Source organism: Coturnix japonica, chromosome 14 (genome assembly GCF_054131305.1).
Source record: "Coturnix japonica strain WE chromosome 14, WE-NBRP24, whole genome shotgun sequence".
NCBI lineage: Eukaryota > Metazoa > Chordata > Aves > Galliformes > Phasianidae > Coturnix > Coturnix japonica.
This window is the reverse complement of record NC_140676.1, coordinates 12,172,978-12,195,350: the sequence shown is the minus strand read 5'-3', so window position 1 is coordinate 12,195,350 and position 22,373 is coordinate 12,172,978. Positions and strand designations below refer to the sequence as shown.

Here is a 22,373-nt window from a genome sequence, read left to right as displayed (position 1 = left end):
TAGAAACAAAGTACATCTACAGAAACCATGATTTCTTAAAATATCATTATGAACAATTACCTAAGCATTACCTAAGTAATTAAATTACTACAATATCCATCGTCATAGTAGCACAACACAAAAACACTGGAGAAAAGTATCTCTAAGAAAATGAAAATTTGTTAAAATCCAGATTCTTACATTTTTTGAACATTAAATACGAACTATGTTTCCTGTGACTTTCCATGCTGTAATTAAACTTCTCAGCACTACCTTCTAGCTAAAACAATTTCATCTCTGCCACAATACACTGGCTTCTTACAAAGGCGTGGCTAAAATGAGAACAGACAACAATCACATAATTAGTAACTCAATTTAGATTTCCTACGATCATCAGTTACATTTAGTTCTGTGTCATCTGCTAAATGAAATATCCCATCACACTCCTTTTGGTAATCCATCATCTTAGTTCAGCGCCGCATTCAGCACCGAAAACACTGAAATACCCAAAACCAGTGCCTGAAAAATGCAGCACGGCTACCTTTGATTATTCACAGTAACTGCACCTCACTGCTCAGATTGCCATCGTGTTAATATAAATAAAATCAAATCAGCATTTGGTCGTCCTCATTAAGAAGAAAAATAAAAACGTTTGAAAAATACCGCTGCTTAAATTTAACGCCTAGTAAGAGAAATGAGGGGAATTTTTCATTCACTAAAGCCATCTCTCTACCTGGCTAATGCTACTAAATATTAAACACAGAATGCAAGTTTTATTACTTTCTGAGAATTACAGTAATAAATTACAAGCAAAGCGCACTGCTATGTGTTTTAGCTCCTCTGACATTTCAAATATATTTTTGTTAATCTAGCAGAAATCATTTGCTAGACTGTAAAGCCACCCCACAACACACTACTTTTAACATGTAAATTGCCTGGCTATTTTTAGCTGTTGTTGAAGGGCTGGGGTTGGGGGAGGAAAAAAAAAAGAAAAAAAAAAAAAGGAAAAAAAATAATAATGAAAAAAAGGAAGCAAAAGAATATTCCTGGCCTCGGGAATAACGATTTGAGGCATTGTGTTCATTTTGTTTATCAAGCAGCTATTCAGCCTCTAGTGGGGCCCAAGTGCTTATGCAAGCAAAAGCTTTTAAGAGTGCCTGCAGCTGCAATCCTGGCTTCCAGGTAGGCTGCAGGTTCAGAGCACAGCTGCCCCAGGCTACCCCCGCTATTGCGGACCCATCTGCAAGTACAGTTAAAATAGGATTTCAGATCCAGGTTTCGGTACTATCACCGTGAGCCGGGGGAGGGAGAACGGGAAGAGAGGGAGGAGAGAACGGGGGAGACGCGAGGACTGGAAGACACCATCCGTACTTCAGACTTCATACAAAATACAAAGATCAGCCTCATTTTGCTCCCGCTATATTACTGTTGCCTGTGCAGTATGTGCTATTCAGCCTATCCGGCTTTGAGTTATGACTCATCCGAGTGCACCTGCGCCCATGTGTTAAGTACTGCCAAATAAAAGCCCAACACGCATTTACACAACAAAGAGATGTACCCCGCAAGGCAGCGGGCGCTTCCCCCTCCCCTCCTGTTTGTTCTGAGCAGAAAGAAAAATAATTCTGTCCTTCACTTCACTGGGGATTTTTCACTTCACGTGGATCTTTAAATGCAGATTCATTTATAAACAAATTTTCTTCCTTTTAAGAATAAAGCATATTTAATACCGCAGAACACCCCTATAGCATTAGATTATCACAGCCATTAATGATTTTTCCACCAAAACCCTTCCAACCTTTTTCATCAAAGCCCTTTATTCTCGAAGGATAAATTTTCAAGCAAAGAGGGATCAACAAACTAGTTGCTTGAAAGCTTTCCTGATGCTGGGCTGAAGTTAGGAAAGGCTTAATGAAGGCTTTAAAATCCACCAGGGCTTCACAATGAACATCTGACTCGGTGATTTATGCATATTAATAACCTCAGTCCTACCGAGGCAAGCTGAGCTGTACATGTCCTCCGAATCTTAATGTCTTCAGCTCCACTGGGATTATTACAAATGTAAATTTCTAAGATTCTCAGCTATTAATCTCTGTCTGTCCTCCTGTTCAGCAACATAATGACTAATTAAACATCAAAAGACCTGTACAGGAGATCTTCTTTGACAGCTCCTGGCCCAGCTCTCTTCCCAAGAGAGGAATTCAAATGACAGGGACAAGTGGGTAGAAGCATATGAGCAAGCTACAAATCACTGCTATGAAATCTAAAAATTACACATCAAATGTGTATTTAGTCCTCAAAAACCACTCCCAATTGCCCAGCATAGCTGTTCATGTCCGGTGGATAGCCTTCCTAACGATAACTTAGGTAATCTGCACGTCAGCTACACAGCACCCAGTTTCAGCCCACTTTAAGTAAGACAACTGGTACTTACAGAAGAAGGCAAACCAGGGGGCACCTTTCTTACTTTCTTTGTCTGTAGAGGATCTGTACAGAGAAACAACACATTTCATCAATCTCTACACCACGGATGGAGAATAACCAGACACAGTTCCTTTCTTTTCAAAGTGCAATTCTTATTTCTTTTTATAACTCTGGAGCTTTTTAAAAATTATTTTGTGCAAATGAAATTTGCCATCAATAAGAGAGGTACTTAAATACGTTACATACACATGTTCTTTTCCAAGATAACGCTTTGATAAATAATTGCGATTCTTCCCATAAGGAGAGCAGTTACCCCTACGAACACCAGGGTATGCAGGGTATGATGATGCCACTGTACTCTTGATGAAAAGTAACACTGTGAGATGTGTAATAAGAGAGGCGGACTGATCAACACACATTCTCTCCCTTTCTTTTCTTAATAAAGACATATAGAAAATGACACAAATTTCTATAGCATTAAGAATGTACTGAGGTGGCAAATATTAGCAAATCTAATGATGCAATCACTTTTCTTAAGCAACAAATATAGCTCAAATTTTCACCTAACAGTGAAGTTGGAAATCTACCTGCCTCTTTCTATCAGTAATAATTCACAAAAGTAGCCAGCGATTTCACTACCTAACTCTGCAATCTGAACCAGTTTAGTCATCTGCTAACAGCATTAATCTGAATAGCATACATGCAATTTACAAGTTAACAGATGTTCTGAAAATGAATGTTACAATTTCTACAGCTGACCCACAGAGTCTTCAATTAAAATATAGAATTTCTATTTGTTTTTATTAGAAGAGCATTATTACAATTTTAGCATAAGTTATGACAAATAAAAAAAATTACTCGTTCCCATGTGTAATAAATGCACAAAACTGCAGGTAAAGATACTTGATGGATAGATTTACTCTGATCATTCCGTATGAGATGTCTGAAGGGAAGAGCCTTTTGCAAGAGGTTATTTACACTGCACAGAGTGTGACCTAGAAGGGAACACTGGTTGATATCAATGAACTTAAAGGAGCAAATTTAAAGAGCGTTTGTTGAAAACCCTACATAGGCCATAATTCAGGTTTGCTTTAAATTCTTAGACAGTAGTTGCATACTCTTTAACTAATCCATTAAAAAAAACAACCCCAAACCAGCTATTTGACACGTACATTCTCAAGTCACCAGAAAAGATCTGAGATACATTGTTTTTTTTCCTGGGATTTTAAAAATGCACTTTCATAAATTTACGTGATCCACCTTCCCATGTCCCAGGTTCCAGGTAGGCAGATTTAGCCATAACAGAAAGAGGAACATTAGGCCACCATAGTCTGAAAAGATTTATAGTCCTTGAGCTCCCCATTCAACAAGAAAAAGTGAACAGGAGTACTACCTTGAAAACATTACACCTTCATTATGTTTCATTTAATCTGGAGCTTAAATTCAATGTGGCTTGAACAATAATCTGATTAAACTACAGATTCAAGTATATAATAGAAATCTGACAATCTGGAGTAGGATTGTCCCTCACTTATGGTTTCATACACCCCCTCAACCTTTCTGCTCATGTTAATGTCTCTGGCACCCTGCGACCCACAACCACAGCAAGTTACTATTTCATTCATTTTTTGCTGAACAAAGGGAGTAAATAACAATAACACAAGCCTTTTCTATGGAAAGAAGCCAGCAAACAAAATATTTTCACCGAAACTTCCTTAGATAGTTCTACTGTAACAGACCTGAAGAATGTCTGCAGTTGGTCTGCATATAGTAAGGAGAATGAATACTTCCAAAAATATTTGTGAAGAAAGGAAACCCCAGATTAAATGATGGCTGTATTGACAACAGGTTAAATAAGCTGTATGAAAAAGCACCTATATGTAGGCATAGGCCAAGTTCCAAAGTCACATTTTTATAACTAAAGGTTTAAAAACAAACAACAATTTGATGCATGTTTAGCACTATTTTAGTGCTCACGAGTTCACAGCTTTTAGATAATACTCAAGTTATTCTAAGAATTTGAATTTGATGAAAGGTTATTTTGGGTAAAGTATGTTTTAAGTTATATTGTTCCAGAAAGAAAGAGTGAGTTTATGTGCTACAAGGAGCATTCAAAAGAATACACAGAACTAGAGCAATCAATGACATAAAATGCTAACATGGAAAATATGGTAGCTTTCAAACCAGAATATCAGGTTACTGGGATGGGTTTCATTTTGTTTTTTAACTTGCATACTCAGCTATTTGGGTTGTTCCTGTAGCAAAAATGATATATCAGCTGGCTCGTTCTTGGTTCTCTAATTCAACAGAAAGTCCTCCAAGCTATGAAATATTACCAGCAGCTACGACTGAGAAGAAAAGTTCTATTTATCAGCAAGTATCTCTAGAATGTAAATGCTCTTACAGTATTATAACTATTTCTAAGCAGGTTCTTTCCTGCCTGTTTTGCAAAGTAGCTTAACTTTGAGGATAAACTACAAGTCTCCAATTGCTAACAACTTTAAAGGCATGTTGAACCAATTACAATGAACTATGTATTACCCTGAATAAAGTTACTTTTAGCATATAAAAGGATAATTGTTTCCCTTTTGTGTCTTTCCGCTACTAAATAATGGTAATGACCTCAAGGTCAGGCATTTCCAGGAGTTAATGATGGCATGGGTTAAGGGCACTCAGCTGGTCATCAGCTCCTATCCATCTGTCATTATTGCTTTTGCAATTAAGGGTTGTATAGGAGTTTCTTGTTTGGTTTATAAGCAACACCAGCAGTGTCAAATTCAAACAAGCACCTCAAAGAAGTTTTTAATAATTCTGCTCTCTCTCTTACATCATTTCATTGTAATTTAGAGTGCTCGGTATACAGCAATCTCCAGTATACAAGATGAGCTGTCAAAAAAATCAAGCCTGCAGAAACTTGTCACAAATGGAAGTTTAAAAACTGTCTGTATTTCTCACCAAGAGCTGACGAGTCATGAAGTGGTCTTCGGCGCTGATTTGTGCCAGAAAATGGGTAGTAGGCTGTTCCAGGTTTCCCCGAGGATGACAGCTGACCTGGACTTCCAAGTCCCATATCTGACCGGAGCAGACTAGTCTGCAAGACATACAGAGAAGAAAAAATTAAGCTCTGTAACAATTAAGCTGTTAATAGATTACGCTAACCAATTATTAAACGCATATAGTACACTTAATATTTGTAGGCATTTACTGGGTTTTCAGTGAAGGCCTTTGAGTTCAGAAAATATCCAATAGCATAATTCAGAAAGGTAGAGAAAGTTTGGCTGTAAGGCTCCAAACAACAGAATCACTTCTTTAAAGGGCCTGAAAGAATCAATCCACAGTTGAACTGTAAACAAAAATCGTAATACCTTGCTTAGTTTTCCAAATAACAGCTCATGTATTATACATTATAAAGATAATTGATAATTTTATCTGATGTTCATTTCTTCATTCTAGGTCATTATGCAGTCCAGCCCTCATTCATAGGAGAAGAAAAACATATGGCTGCTGGTTGGCAGGATAACAATCATGTCTGCCTACATTCAAACCGTGCTAACGTTTCAATCATCAGATGATGCAAGATAAAAACCACTGACTGGATTAACATTTACACCAAAACCAGCCTGAGCTGTCACCTAGTTAAGTTTCCTCCTTTCAGCCCCACAGTTCCCAATTCTTGTTTTCTTTCCTCCTCCACCCCATATGCTCCCAGAGCCACAGCCAGGCTCTGCAGGCAGCACAGCTGCAGGCCCCACAATGGCAGCAACTGCTCAGCACTGCTGCTCCCCAGGCTGCAGCAGCTCACTGCAGCGCATGCACACACCACTGCTTCTCATTCTCCTCACCTGCCACATTATGGCCCAAGTAGGAAACCTAGAGAATACTTTGTGGAAAGTGCTGTTTCTAAACCATCACTGTCAGAAAATAAACAAAGACTAATTCTGTAAATTTGGTATTTATCTCAGGGTTTAACCAGAAAGTCAGATGACCTCCAGCCCAGGATTTCCCAGAACCTAAGGAAAGTTTCCTTGCACAGCCCCTGTGGAAGAAGTGCTGTGACAGTTCTCTCATGTAGCAGAAGCAAGGCCCAGCGACAGACTGGAGATGCAGAGGTTGGGAGTGACCTCTGCATTCTGTATACAGACCCAGTAAATCCCAATCCATGCAACCCATTCTTCAGAAGTCTCCTAGCCTAGACTGTGTGTGGTTAAGAGTTTTTATTCCTCTGAAATACAACAAACGACAATTGTAACCAACCAAAAAAACCAAACGAACCGATCCAAAAGCACCACCCAGAAACCCATAACCCTCTTCTGCCATTTCCACCATCAAATGAGGCATCTGTTTAAAATGTGTTCATAATTGTCCTCAAGTCTTCCCAAATAAAATAAAAATAGATGTCATTGCTTCATCTTATTGATTTTTCTGCCTGTCTGAACCAATTGAGAAGCAATATTGATTAGGACTGATCCTTTCCTAAGGGCATCTGATAAAGAAAGGAATACAGAAATACCTCTGAGGATAGCAGGAAGGCTTTGTATTACCAGCACCAAGCCTCTCCTGCCTATCTGCCTGCGGTCCCTGTGCAGAGGGGAATCGCTTACACAGTTTGCAACACTCTCCATAGAGCACAATCACTCTCAATCCGAACCTCATCTGCCAAGTACGAATCCAATTACTAAAGAATAATCAATGACTGGTTATTCTCCTTAACACTGCTGAGTTCTGTTTGGATTGCTCCTATAAATAAAAAGGCAGCATCCTTAAATTTTTTGCCTCTTTGGATTTCGTAAGGCGTATTTCCAGCTTTGAAACAAACAGGAACTTATTTAAAGCAGCATTTTCCCAAGGGAATGCATGTTCAATAACCAACCTAAGAAAAACAAACCACACCCTAAAAAGACTTCTATTACAATTGACTAAGAATATAACAATCCCCGTTTCAGAGACACTGGAAAAGAGAAAAGGGGTAAACACGCTGCTTTACTTTTCAAGATAATCTCTTTCAGCAAAAAGCCAAACTGCTTCAATAGCCTCGAGGGAAATGACATGGCCTGAGCCCAAAAATAAAGGCACGTCCTAAAAAACACAACCAAACAAGGACTACCAAGGGCTGCTATTCAGACTAACACTATGCAGGTGTGCTGGGGTGCCTCTCTGAAAGCTATTGTCAGAAAAAAGAAACGCAAGGAAGTTATGTACTCAACTGCTGAAATGGTGAGGCGGAGGGAAGAGAATCATATCTACATAGGAAGGGAGGGAGGCAGTGTGGCAGTATCTCTATATATTGAAGCACCTTTGTCACAGCAAGTTTGTACTGCAGCTGCATTTACCTCCAAGCAAAGCTACTTTCCATTCAAACTAAAAAATGAATCAGCCACATGCTTATATCAAAGTGGTACGTCAGAGAGTTTAAAAGAAAGAGCTCCTTACTCAACACATTTTAAATGGTTCTAAAATTGATTCCTCCAAAGATCTTGAGAATACAAGTAAGAAACAGTCTGAGTATTCTGGAAGCTTCCTGTTACACAGCCCAACCGTTCCAGCTTCTAGAAACCCAGTGACACAACTCGATGCCTAAATACCACTCTGCCTTCAATGAACTGTAAGGACACTGGCCAGCAGAGTTCTAATATGTTGGTAAACAACTCTTTGATTTTCTTGCTTCGGTATTAAAAAATGTGACTAGTAAAAGCCTACAGATGTCCTTATACAACACTCTTTGAGGGTCTCAAGCATTTGGGCTATATGCAGATAGGAAAGCCAAGCCACGCTGAAATATATATGAACATTTATTCATTTGTTTTAAACAAATAATATCCATAAGATATCTTACTGCACATATAGTTTTATTTCAATAGTCTATTTGTGATACACAGTTGACCTTGTGAAGGAATCAGCCTTTTTAGTGGTTCAAATCTTGCTTATGTTTACTTTTAAAATGAAAATCTATCAGCAAATACTTTAAGAACTCAGATTCCTGGAGCAGACAAAGCCAAATTATGAAACAGTATGATCGAAATACAACTACGCACCTTCACATTACTCATTGTTTTCTATCTAGTTTTTATCTTTCCTAGCTTTTGGAACTGGCTTCCTTATCAAGAAGTTTATGCATTCGGTCCCAGTAGTGATGCTCCTATTTGAGGGGGGCAAACAATCAAAGCACTTAAGTGTTTATATAGCAATTGGGGCTTAGATACATCATTTCACTACAGCAAAATAACACAACAGTACTCATCTCAATTAAATCCCTCGTTTCCTGAGTAGCAGGAAGAAGGCAGCTGCACAAATTCCATGAAAGAGAGAAACTAGGACATACTTGGAGACAAACTCACTCAGCATTTCTCAGAATTATGCAGAACAGGCAGTAGAGGTGCAGCTCCTGTCTGAAATGTAAGCCCAAAATGCTGCACTAGCAGAGCAGAAGCATTTTGTTGCTTTGATTGAATAAGGTGACAGATGAAGACTTGAAGTTTGTATAAAGTGTGTCCTAAAAGTTAGCGTGTCCACCCTTATGAATATATCTGACAACATGCATGCACTAGTTTAAATGAATACAGCAAAATGGAGGAGTCAAACTCTGCTAAACTTGGAAGGTCTCACGGATAAATTGTGCATCTTGTTACTGCAGCTCCAAAGGAAAAGCTAGCACAAAATTCAACATGGACAAATAATTGTTCTGTGAGACATCAGTGCAGTGCAGAGGATTGGGATGCAAATAACCATTCACCTGAGTTCAACGCAATCCAATTGAAGCCAAAAATACAATCCATACAGAAAATGTTCAATTGCACTTAAGTGAAGTCCACAAACTTTGGTAACTCTAATGTGCGTGCACTCCAAGATAGGAGCTGAATTTGGAAAAAATAACCCACACCGACATACATCATAAATTCGTTTTCAATTTAAGTTCTAGAGATATGTTTGCAATTATGAGTATGCTGTTAAAGGATCTCATCCTCAGAATACCATCAAATCGTAATGTGAAACAGCGTCACCATTCTGAGAACAAAGGGACCTTGAATGAGTAATCAATAGCAACTGGCAGAAAATGAGGCATTAATTACGATCCTCTCTAGCGTTTTGTCTCAAACAAGGTTTCATTAAATATATTGTGCTAACCTGTACCTCTTCAAGCCATTACCAACAGATTTGATCCATTTTTGGTCTGTTTCAGGAGTAGAAACAAATCAGAATTCAAAAAAGCAACAACAACAAAACGTCTGAAGTGTTATATGATAACTTAAGTATTTTTTCTTGATCAATTTAAAGGAAATCAGGGGTTGCTAATAAAACACCTCAGGAGAGGATCCTCTAACAACACGCTGATAATTGCAAACATATTCCTCATTTTAAAAAAAGATACTTAGATCTTATGATCTTGATGTAGTCTCTTGAAAATTTAATTATCATCTCCTATACCTAAAGTATCATGCAGGTTTGAGAAGATAATGACAGTCATCCATCAACTGCATCCTGCCAGTGTAATCAGGCTAATCTAGCTCACTGGAGTAAAGAACAGCTACCTAGGGTACTAAACACTGAAGTGATGCAACATCGTAAACAAAACAACAGATATTTAGTTCTACTGTCTTCCTAATGAACATTAACTCTGCAAAATACCAAGGTGTCAAAGTACTTCTTACTCCATGTATACACCTAAGTGGAATCCCCAGCTCTGGGTAATTCTGTTCATGTGCATGCAGTATTACTGAGATGGAGCACAGGAGCAGAAGACAGTGAAAAAAACGTCACAGAAAGAAGTTTATGCATGAGTTCAAACATTTTTAAAGCAGCCAGAACAGACAAGATTAAACGTGAAGGGAAAGAAACATTCCGTACTTCTTCTGCATCTAAGGAACTTTAAAGCACCCAATGAATACAACTGTTTTAAATGAATACCTTCCTTATGTGATACTGGTTTCCCTACACAGATACCACATACTTGCACGACCACAAATTCTGTCTTCCACTTCATAAAAGCAGCACCCTGCTGATGTCAATGTCCAGTCCCTGAGGTTATGCTGGCTCAGCTTGTCTTTGCTCATTCCCCCAGGCAAGGTATTTTTGCATTTGCTCACTGAACTCTAGCAAGGCGTTACTAAGCATTGTGATTACAGGTCAGGCTCCTTCCCTTTGCATCTCTTTGCTACATTATGAAAACAATAATTTGAATGTCTTCCTTGCTGTGACACTACAAAAGCAGGAGGTTTGGGGAGAACTGCAAAATGTCAGAAAAGAAGCAGCTGAGGATTTATTCTTCTTCTTTTTTTTTTTTTTTTTGGTTCAAGCCTTCTCACTTTTCTCTGTGTGTCCAATATACAAGCATGATAAATCAAGAATACAAAAGACCTTATGCTGAGTCTTATTTACAGAAGACAGGCTATATCGGATATATAAGGTTCAAACTATTCTCACACCTGCTTCTCCCTCTGCATTTTTGGCAAAATGATTTTAAAAGATTTCACATGATTTGTAGAACGTTTCCATTCACTGACAATCTGCTCAGGCTCCACTCCTTGCCCATCTCACGCAGTAACTGCTGAACAACAGGTTGCCTATGTTACGTTAGTCTTTACTCTGCCTTCCCAGTTCCAGTTTTCATCTTGAAAGCAATAACCTCCGCAGATGCAAAACCCGGGACAGAACACTCTCTGAAGAAAAGGAAAGAAAATGGCAGCTCAACCTGCTGGAGTAGTCAGAGACAGAAGGAATAAACATTGCAAGAAAATCCCAAGGGCGATCCACCTCATCACATCCAGGTAAAGTTAAGAGATCTGAGCTAATCTTTCCCTTCTCCAATAATACTGTAAATAGGTAACTGAAACACACCCAACTCTGGAGGACGAAATACCGACACTTCACATTTAGCAAGTAAATAAATAAATATAATTGAAATTCTGCATTCCATTGTGTAAAATGCTTCTTAATTCTCTACAAAGTGGGGTATGAAATATATCCACCGATTTACAGGATGTTTCTTACCTTAAACATAATCAATCAAAAATTAAAAGGAAGCAAGGAAATTTGCTAATTATAAATAGCGTGAGAAAAAGAGAGGCAAGCACAGACACAAGTACAGTTTGTCTGCTTCTTGTAGACAGTTAAAATGATTTCTCCCAAAGCTGCTCCTGCTTTATAAATAGCATCCCTCAGCCCTGCTAACTAATTCCCAACACCTGCTACCCACTTTGTTCAAGGGGATGTCTTCCCTGATTAACTTCAGGTGGACACCTCTAGCTCTGGAAAAAGAAATTGAGTTTATGCCCAGTACTTTTTTCTTTTTAAAAAAAAAAAAAAAAAATTTCTAAAAAGGTTCTGCCTGCAAGCAGGCTCCCTGTCTGCAGAAAGAAGAGACTTTCCATGTAGCACGAGTAGTAATTTGCTTCTAATTAATCATAATCAAGAGAAAGTAACTTGATTTTGCTCAAGAAGCAAAACGAAGCAAAAATAAATCTCTTGTTTGGATATTCCATCTGCCTTTAAAATATCTCTCAGCACCCATTTCTTTTAAGAAAGTATCAGTTACAGAATCCAGGGTTGCTACTTAAGCTAACACTGCACCAGCTTCCTTTAGAAGATGCGTTTCTAACAGGCCCATAGCTTGGATGAGAAAATCTGAGGTCAAAGGCGTCAGAGAAGAGGAGATTAAAAAGAAAATTTACCAAAAAAAATCAGCTTGTTGGCTTTTAAGTTACTTGGTACTAACTCTCCTCCCATACTTAAATATATATATTAAATGCCTTTCTACAGTTCCTTACACAAGGTAGGGAGAACCCACTTGTAGCCTTTTCTAAGGCCACACAGATAAGAAAGGCCCAAACACCACGTACTTTTCTGCCTCACTCGAAAAATCCATCTAAAACAGTAAGGAGGAAAAGCTTTCTTGTTTAAGAGACACTTCAGATTTAAAAAAGAGAATGCATTTTGTTTCCACAGCTGATGCAACCTGACAGCTTTCATTAGCACTACAGTAAATTCTAATACATCTTTTTTATTTAATTACAAAATGGGAACCCCTCTGTGGCACATGTGCTTTTTTATAATTAGATTTACAGCACACAGGTTTTTTTTTCCTTATTATATACACATACACTGAAACATTTATTCTACAGTTTTAAATCTAAAACAAGTGGTAACTTATTCTACTAACAGACATTTAATAATTAGGAAGTTAAAAGGGGGGGGAAAAAAAAGCCCAAAGGGATTTGGAACACCCCAGCTGTGTGCCTAACAGAGAGAATTATCCAACCTCTAGCATCCCTTGTGCTGCATCATTACTTCCTCCTGTCAGCCACTTAGGTGTGGCCTAAAGATGCCTGTTTCTCACTCCTAAGATAACTACTTGAATTTTTGTATTAATCTGAAGCCTTTAACTAGTTCAGTTTGTGTGCAACACCGTACCATGGGAGCAGATGGCACAGCCTCACGTCAGAGTAACTGTGTGATCACTTCTAAGGAAGCTGAGTAGGGTCCGAGGTATTAGCAATATTCTATCCCAGTATTCACAATCACACATTTTTCCACCTTCAACTTTTTTATTCTTAAAAAAAGATGCATTTTAACTCCATTTTTCATACTGTTTGCTTTTACACTTCTGTCAGTACATCTCCTAATATACTTATGTCTGCACGCTTATTCTTCCAGGTGCTTAATGCTACTTGATGCTTTATTTAAAAATTAAAAATAAATCAGTTAAATGTTCTGAATTTTCCTTTACACATCTTACAGTTATGTTAATTAAACGTATTGAAAATACTTTTTGTGTACGTGCTATTCAGAATTATATTCTTTTTTTCTTTATGCAGCAAACTAGTAACTACATCCTACTTTGGATACTTGCTTTCATTCTGCCTCGCTAATTTACCAGGAACACAAAGTCTGCCATTTTTGCCTACGCACATTATGAGCAAGCTTCTGTGTTTCCTCCAGACAACTCAAATTTGTCATCAGAATAGCCAGGCAGAAAGCAGCAATGCTACAAGTTTTTCAGTATGTGCCTTATTTTCACTTGCAGCTGACATTATACACTCTCCAGCTTGTGACTCATATGCAGCCCCGCTCAATGGAACTGATTCCCATTAACTAGGTTTTTAAAAAAGAAACAACGCTACTTAGTTCATCTAGGGATTTAGAATGAGATATTTACACACCAAAGGCAATCGTAGCAAATGGGGAACAAATGTGAGAACACAAATTACTCCACTGTCTTTTATTCTTTACGTTTTCACATTTTTATCTTGGTCAAAATTGCTCCCTCTATTAATTTTTGATAGGCAATAACTTCACTTCCAAGAGCTGTTCTTCCTTTCCAGCATTTCCTGGTGTGAGATGTTGGAGTGCCCTGTGAGACACTAATTTCTGCCGGATTGCAGCAATAGTGAGTAAGGGCTGCTCTTTAGGTTTTCATTCAATCAATTGACTTTAAAGTCTTTTCTGAATTTGAAAGAGGCTAAATTTGCCTCTGACTATGCAAATGCCAAGAAACATGCACTTGCAAAGATCTCTTTTGCCAAAGTCATCTGTTAAATTCTTCAAAAAATAGGTGCTAAGGACATTGTTTGGTTTACTTCCAAGTTCTTGCAGTGCATCTGGTAAGACACACTTTTTAATACACAAAAAACCTTTTATTTCCCAGCGTGTGAAGGATGTTAAGGACCATCAACTTATAATCATGAAAAACTGTATTTATTCTTTAACACATGGCTAAATCTTGCAGACAAGATGCAACCTTTTCAACTCTCACATTCAGTTGCGATGAAAGTTATAATTAAATAAACACAAGGTCATGGTTTTTTAAAACCAAACAAAAACAGTATAAACTCCCATTGCTCAACACCTTTACCACATTAAATTCTGCAGTATTTTCTCAGCACAAATGAGTCAGGCATACGGAGATCTAGCTCTGAGTGGTATATAAATGACACGATGTTCAATGTTGAATCAGAACAAAGATGGCAGATGGATGAGTTCATTCCAACTTAGATTCAGAGATAAAATCAGTTAGTTATTTCTCTGAGGTACTATTCAAGTAACAGCATATATTTAAAGTAATTTATGAAACACTAAACATGCTACTAGATCTGCTTTAACATTCAATTGAAGCTTGTATTTTTTTCCCAATAAACAAGAAATTGGGGAATCCTGAGAAGCTCTCTCAAATTATGCCTTAACATGTTTACTTGAACTATACTCCCATAAGGAACACTAAGTATGGTGCTAATGTGCATAAAATGTTACTGTCATACTGCAAAATTCAGGCTAATTTAATAATGCTTGATGTGCCTTACATCATGTTCCAATGATGTAATAATGTGCTGCTAAATGAGTCACCTCACATTAACTTCACAGCAACAGCAGAGCTGACAGCTTCTGAGGAAAGCAGAGTAGCAATATTACTGGAAACACTGATGGACCATCTTTCTACTAGATTTACTTTTTTTTTTTTTTTTGCCCATCCAAAATACAAAGAAATTGAAGAATTACTGCCAATAGATGTGAAATGTGTATATTAATAACAGCCAGAATTGAGTTAGAAAAAAAAAAATAATCTTCTATTACTGAATGAAATGAAATATGAAGCATAAATGCTTCATATACACTTTGCTTAGTACTACATATTTCACACTGTGTGAAATAGATGTGTACATTCCATACGCTGTGTAATGGTATACATTTCATACAGTATATGTGTATAATTTTACACCGTAAGTGAAATGCATTTAGCCAAATATAAAACAGCTCTTTCCAGCAATCACATATTTTGCAGCTTTATTCTTAATTAAACTTCTTTCTAAATGGGTTTTTATAACGCTTGCAATGCCCTACCACCATACAGAGCACATAGATTAGGGAGTTGAAAAATGAACTTAAGATAAATCTGCCCATAAAAAGGTTATATTTTAAACCAAACCTAATGAATGCTGGCTCTTGAGTTCTCTGCTAACATCCACTGTCTTTAGCAATCGTTTTTTTCCCTCACACAAGATACTATGCAGATTTGAAATCACTATGAAGGGATTATAAATGTTTTATTTCCACGTATCAGGAAGTCCATACCATCTACTTTTTATGCACAATGTCATGAATAATTTTCTATCTTCAACTCTGTGATGCTGACCACCTTATGGCTCCTCAGTGGAGAAACTAAGGAAACACAGACAACTACAACTGTTGAAGTCAGCACAGCTGTTTGGAGCACACAACCAATGTACTAAATTAGACTTCACAGGCAGACAGACCATCAGCAACCAAACACATCTGAGATTGGATGTTTGATTTGGAAAAGGCAAACACAAGGTGGCAAACACCAGCAGCACAGTCAGGAAGATATAATACGAAAGGGTAAGGCCTTAGATGGGGTACTCCATCTACTTGAGAACACTGGAATTCCACAGGGATGGAAACCCACCAAAGAACACCCAAAGCAGAGCATTATGACATACATAAACACACACACATACATATAAAGGAAAATAAAGAAGCAAGAAATTCTAAATTCAAGTCAGCAAATTATTTCAAACACTGGTAAGACCAAAATAAAATGTAATTTTAAATTGAATTAAAATCTAATTGGAAGTTAATTCTATCAACATTTTCAATTAGCCTAACTATAAAAATAAATAAAAATAGAAAATAGAAAAAAAAATAAAAAATAGAAAGATTTCCCCCATATACTAAAAAATAAACTGTGGGATAAATAAAAGAAACCTTATCAGAGGAATACATACAAGTAAAAGGCACGTTAAGATTTTGGCAATGAAATAGCTACACGTAAAAAACAATATTAAATGGTGATAGATATAAGCAGCTAAGAAATATAAAAGCACTTTGCTCAGTGAGAAGCCAAACAACAGAAACTACTCATTATCACAATGCATAAGAGAATTTTATGCAAAGTTAACAAACCTGCTTTGTAATACAGAACATTAACTTAATGAAGGAGTAATGTGAAAATTAGTTTGCTTCCAAAGAAATGTCGAGTTTAAATTATTATATTTAAGTATAGTACATAAGGAGTTATTTGAACAACTCTAATTACATTAATACAATATATTTCTATGTCTAGACTGGCAACAATGTCAAGACCAAAACCTGAATCTATTGCTTTTCCTGAGAATTCTGTTGAAAGCTCACCCACGCAGCTGCAAATGGGTCTTTCTTTGTCACATATGTTGTAGAAAAGTAGTAAAGACTATGAGAATTATACTTTCTTAATTAAAAGTAAACATTAGGACCTGCATTGCCACACGTTGCAGCCCATTAACGCTTCCCAGGCTACTCTTGAAGAGACTCAAAATAAAACCAAAACTAAGATGTCCATTTACTCTTGAGAGGAATCGTCTTCCTGAAAATATTAGTTGATGATTTGGATTCATGAAAATAATTTTCTCTTAATTTGAAAGCACATGAAAACCACAAAACAATATGGTATAAGATAATCTAATTATGAAAACTGAAAGCTCAATGACATTGTTTTCCTTAAAATATGCATACAATCTCCAGTATCAGAGTTCCCTAGTGAACTATATTCAGTAATAATTAGTATTTATTGATAAATGAAAAGCCTTCCAACATATTTCAATCAGAAGTATGCTATAATATCAGCAAGAAAGCAAACTGCATATTGAAAAGCCATTCCTTGCACAAGAAGTGCCAGCATGGAAAGCAACAGGAAGAGCTGGAAAGCAACACGTAAAATTGCTAATCAAAAGAACCACTGATCCCTGGTGGACAGTATGGAAGCTCTACCACTCCAGTACATTCTGCACATACAGATCTTGGATCTCATGGTTAAGCAAAGAGATTCTCTCTTCTATGTTTAAGACACGATATTTTTTACTCTTTGCAAGCTGGAATATGTTGTTACAGCTTCTCACATGTCAGGGGCTAGATTCAAGACAGCAAATTAAGTAGCTGAAGGATGACTATTACTGTCACTTGTTCTATATGAGTGTTTGCTTCCATCTTAAAATTTAATTAAAAGGGATTTAAGCAAAGATATCACTGAAGGAACAATGAAACAGCATGTGGCACCTCTAGCGCAAGTGCAAGACCATCTTCCTCTTGTCTCTTCATAAAGTGCTGTAAAGTAACCAGTATCTAACTTGTCAAGGCAGAACTGACTGTAATCCTCCACTACGTCAAAATAATTTAGGAAGAAAACAACATCTGCATAATTTTATTGCCAACAGTGCCCAAATCAGTTAAATTCATGATGACAGCAGAGTCTAAAATACATTCATCTTTCCCTTTTCTTGGCTGTCTGGGACAATGAGCCTGGTAGACTTTCATACCTCCATGTCTACTGATGCACAGAAATCCCATCAGGTGAAATTTAAAACCAAAATCACAACAAATAAAAACAAAACAAGGCAAAGCTGAGATTTTCAAACTACTGATTCCAAACATTTCTAGATGTGCTAAGATACTTGCAAATAATTTCAAGTACTGACATCTTCCTTGTGATTCTAATTGTTCAAGTATAAAATCATTGCATTCCACCAAGCATCATACATGGAAGCAGACAGCAAAGTAGTAGTATGGTTTCCTAACTCTCCTTTTCTACTCTCCACAGGTCCACGCAACTAAAATAGGAATTCTTCCTATTACTGTTTGGATATGGAAATGAAATGAACATGTATGAAGCACTAGATCAGTAGATTTAACATTCACAGATGAATAATGTGGTTTTTATTAAAAAAATAATAAATAAAAGTAATGCAAGCTACAATTAAAATGAGCAATTATTCAAAAACAGTCATCCTAGAGACACTTGCTTTCTTCTTCCAGACACAGGGGAATAAATGGATGCAAAAGAAATACACCAAAAAAACCAAAACAAACCCCAAACTCCTCCACAAACCCACCAATGCAAAAAAGGACGCACCCAACAACACATCATACCCTTACCATACAGAAAAGCCTTTTCCCTCATGCCACTGATTTGTTGTCCCCCCTGGCAAAACAGTAGTTTTGTAACTTATATCTCTGGTTATATCCAAGAAGAGTTTATATGAGATCCTCTGTCAAAGAGCCCACGAAGAAAGACAGGCTCCTGTTACATGTTTCTATTAGAGATCACCTCTGGAAGCATCTCCAGAACTTTTCAGATTTGCAAACATATTTATATTAAATTAAGACTCATCCTTGTACCCAATTTATGAACAATGCCCTGCTTTAACAAGAAATAATTGCTGAATTAATGTAAGTAGTAACAAGACAGAATGGCAGTTCACTGCTTTAAGATGCATTATCTGCAACAGCTCTCTTCTAGTACCATCACCACGTTCTGACACTACCATGTTTGGAATCAGGTTAACTTCTGTTAATAACAATGTCACTTTAAAAACCTGGGAAATAAAGGGTTCTGGGTACAACTGACTTCTTAACTCAGCAAAATAAGCCACACTCTAACTAAAAAGCTGAGATTTCCTGACATTTGTGAAAAGTCCCAGTATCGCACACTAATCCTGATGTGTGCAATCCATTATCAGTCTGCAGCTCTGTTGCTTGACGTGGAGAGAGGAATTAAAAAAAATTCAAAGGGTAAAGGAAACTAATCTTGCAATGAAAAGATTACAAATATAATTGAAATACAACGTTCCAATTAGTAACAACTTCCCTTTTATTAAAACATAAGAGTTCACTTTCAAAAGCTACGGAATTAGTTCCACTTGCACAAAGAATGAGAATCTCCTAAGTGGATTTAAGTGCAAGATCATTTGTCAACACAGAAACCTGAAAACTCATTCTACCATTCCTGGAATACATTCTTGTTTATGATATTTGTGTATCTCAATTTTTGTTCCAATTACTCCCTTTGCTTTGAATAATTATTATACTTACCTGACAGCCTGGCAATCCCGTATCTCTACCATATAATGGAAACGGACCTCTATCGGAGGCTTTTCCTATAAGAGAAAGACAATTTAAATTAGATTTAAAAGTCTGCTGAATTATTTGTGTCAGTTATGCACACAATGTAGTACAGAAAGAAAATCTGTTAGCAAAAATTAAGTTACATGAGTAAGAGTAGGCTTCTAGATACATCTTTGCTTAGCACACATAATCAACTCTACTGTCATAGACAACAAATACTTTGTAGATTTCGTCTCTTATACAGTCAATCAGAAAGAAAGACCTACTGCAATCAAATTGTTTTAAAATACCCCTGTCAGTATGTTGAAATTCTAAGGACAAAGGCTCAATGCAACTCCACTTCCATTATCAGCCAAACTAGCACACAACCAGTGTCATCTTAGGTGACAAATACAATAAGCAGTAAAAACAAAAACAAACCCAAACAGACACAAAAGAACAAAACCAAATTCCAAGTAAAAAAAAAAACAAAAAACCAACACCAAACTTCAATAATGGCTGAGTCATTCAGGTCTTCATACTCATCCCTCAAATCCTCAAAAATCTTTTGTTTTTCAGTGTGAATTCTAGTTGGGGAGGAAAAAAAACCAACCAAACCCACAGAAAACCACCCAAACAATAGAATTGGTCAAAACCACCAAACACTTTTGCCTTATATGGAGTATTTGCCTGTGTGCAGCATGTACTGAACACAGTATGTCACGCAGAGCAGCTGCCCTCTGATGCTGCTGCATTGTAAGATATTAGCAATAAGTTTGCAAGCTCCAGAAAAACCACTTAGAGCCATATCTGATGGTTGTGCCAACCACCTGAAATGTCTGTATGTTAGAACAGTGTGAAAGCTCTCTTGTAGGGCTCAGAAATTTATCAATTTTGTTTATTCATTTTTCAACTCTCTGCTCAACCACGTCAGGAACCAGGCAGTCATCAAATATTGACGTAATAGAAAATACCAGCTGCATATGACTTCCTTAATTATGACACAGAAATAAAACATCCTGCAATACCAGCCCAGGCAGTTATCCAAAAGATAAGCATTAATAAACTACAGTAGCCACCTATTCAAAACCAAGAACTATTTGAGAGATTTGAAAATGAAAGCCACTGTAGCTAAGTAGGAATTTTCTTTTCTGAAATACGAGTACATTGCCCAGCCTTCAAAGGAAGAAAAGCTCTCCTTGCACATGTCTGTTGTAGTGTTCAATAGCTCTATCCTGGTGCAACTGTACTTCTAAGACAGAACTTTGTTTTCTCTTGTTTTCTACCTTACAGGCAAAAATTTCTAAGTGCCATTTCATATGAGTAAATAACACATATGTGTTTATTCTTCACTAAATATGTTCAGCTCATATAAGTGAAGAGCAAGTGTGAGTTTGGCACTCTTGGAACAATATCTCTGCAAGATTATCATCTTGATAACCACAGGTAGCCTGGTCGACAACAGTTCATTTGATAAATGGCAGTAGTGCTGTAATGAAGGGAGCAAAGAAGTTAGAGGGGTTTTTGCTGCAGCAATTTGCCTCTAACAACTATCAGGCACCAAACAAATAAAATACCTCACATACAAAATTTCATGAAGCAGCATGAATCACGCTGCTCAGAGTAACCAAACTCAGCACTTTCTTTCCAGAAAATGAGAAACTTAAAATCATGCAATGAACAACTTCAGCTGAAATACGAAGCATTCCAGGCAGGTTTGAAAAGAAACATTTGTATAAAAAGCGTCAGTTTCAGAAATCTGAAAAAAAAATCATGCTTTAAATGGTTGTGCAACAAGCAAGAAACTGCTAGATAAGAACACACGATCGTGGTATCTAAATGTTATCACTTCATAAGTCTGGTATTTCCTAAGGAGAAGCAGAGTACAGTATCCCACTCTATGGTGAATTTGGTTCTAAATATTGGTCTAAATATTTATTGAGAATATTTATCTAGAGCAAGGTACCATTTTGCTTGTGCTCAAAGAGACAAACTTCACATGGAAAGGTTTGGAAAGCAACACAGGATCAGATACCAGACAGGATCCCAGACACATCCCCAGCACAAGCACCCAGAGATGACTCAAGTCTCCAGTAGTTCCATGCCACCATTTTAGAAGCAAAATCTTCACCTCACTACAAAGTAGCATCACAGTTAACTTCTCTTCAGGACTGGCTCTATAACCCTGAGCCTTGAGTTCCACCCAGATTTGAATTAAAGCAAAAGACATATAAAAATAATTTGGCCAGTTATAAACACAAACCTTAAATCTGCAGAGACGTTTGACTCTCAATGACCCGGAGTTTGCGTTTTTATTTCTAGGAAGTTTCGTGTGTTGTCAACAACAGAAACGTGCAGGACCTAATCAGTACCTAGCAGGCTTACAGCTCCAGAGCAGCACATTCAAACAAATACAAACTGAGAAATTCCCACTAAGCAGCTTGAATCATAAATGTTTCTTAACTTTATAAACTTCAAACCTTGGCACATTCCGTGCCAATTAAAAAGCATTATAAAGCATTTCTAAATAGTAGTTTTTCTCCTGCAATCACTTATCTAACGTGTTCCCAGCTTCACAGAGCTTTTGATACTGCACAAGGAATTGTGTTCTATAAATCTATCTGCACAACAGCTGTGCAGCCTAAATGCTCTTATCACAGAATGAACTGAAACAGCAAGACACAACGCGATGGTCAACTGAAAGCAGCTCCACACTAACTCAGCTGAGGACTGCTCCCAGCAAACGTGTTATAAATGCCCACCAGTAGTAAAAAAAGCATTTACACACTGTTTGTAGATATCACTTGGTTTATGAGAGGATGAGAGAACATAGCTGCAAAAAAAAAAAAACCAAAAAAAAAACCAACTTCAAGTCCCACAGAATTAACTGCTTGCAGACTGAAGATTTTTCTACACAATTCCCCAAGAATTTATTTGCTCAGCAGTGTGGAAAGCGCCGGTGTTTTTTAAGCACAGCAATGTCTGCCATCCAGCCTGAATGCATGCCAGTGACCACAGCTGGCAGCTGCTGTCTGTCAGACACGAAGCACGCCTGCTCCTCGCACGCAGAAGAATCTCGCAGCAATCTCTGGAATATCTTTTAAATCATGCTT

General features: G+C 37.3%; 1 protein-coding gene across 28 annotated transcripts in view; it reads right to left on the bottom strand.

The window, feature by feature from the left end:
* TCF12 (transcription factor 12) overlaps positions 1-22,373 on the bottom strand; it is a 145,930-nt gene that overhangs the window by 44,320 nt on the left and 79,237 nt on the right. For all 28 annotated transcript variants that reach the window (XM_085515601.1, XM_085515604.1, XM_085515603.1 and 25 more), the window contains 3 exons: positions 19,249-19,313; positions 5,356-5,491; positions 2,411-2,463 (listed from right to left, as the gene is read on the bottom strand). In XM_085515601.1, coding sequence (XP_085371727.1) covers positions 2,411-2,463; positions 5,356-5,491; positions 19,249-19,313 — 254 coding nt within the window. The remainder of the gene's footprint in view (positions 1-2,410; positions 2,464-5,355; positions 5,492-19,248; positions 19,314-22,373) is intronic.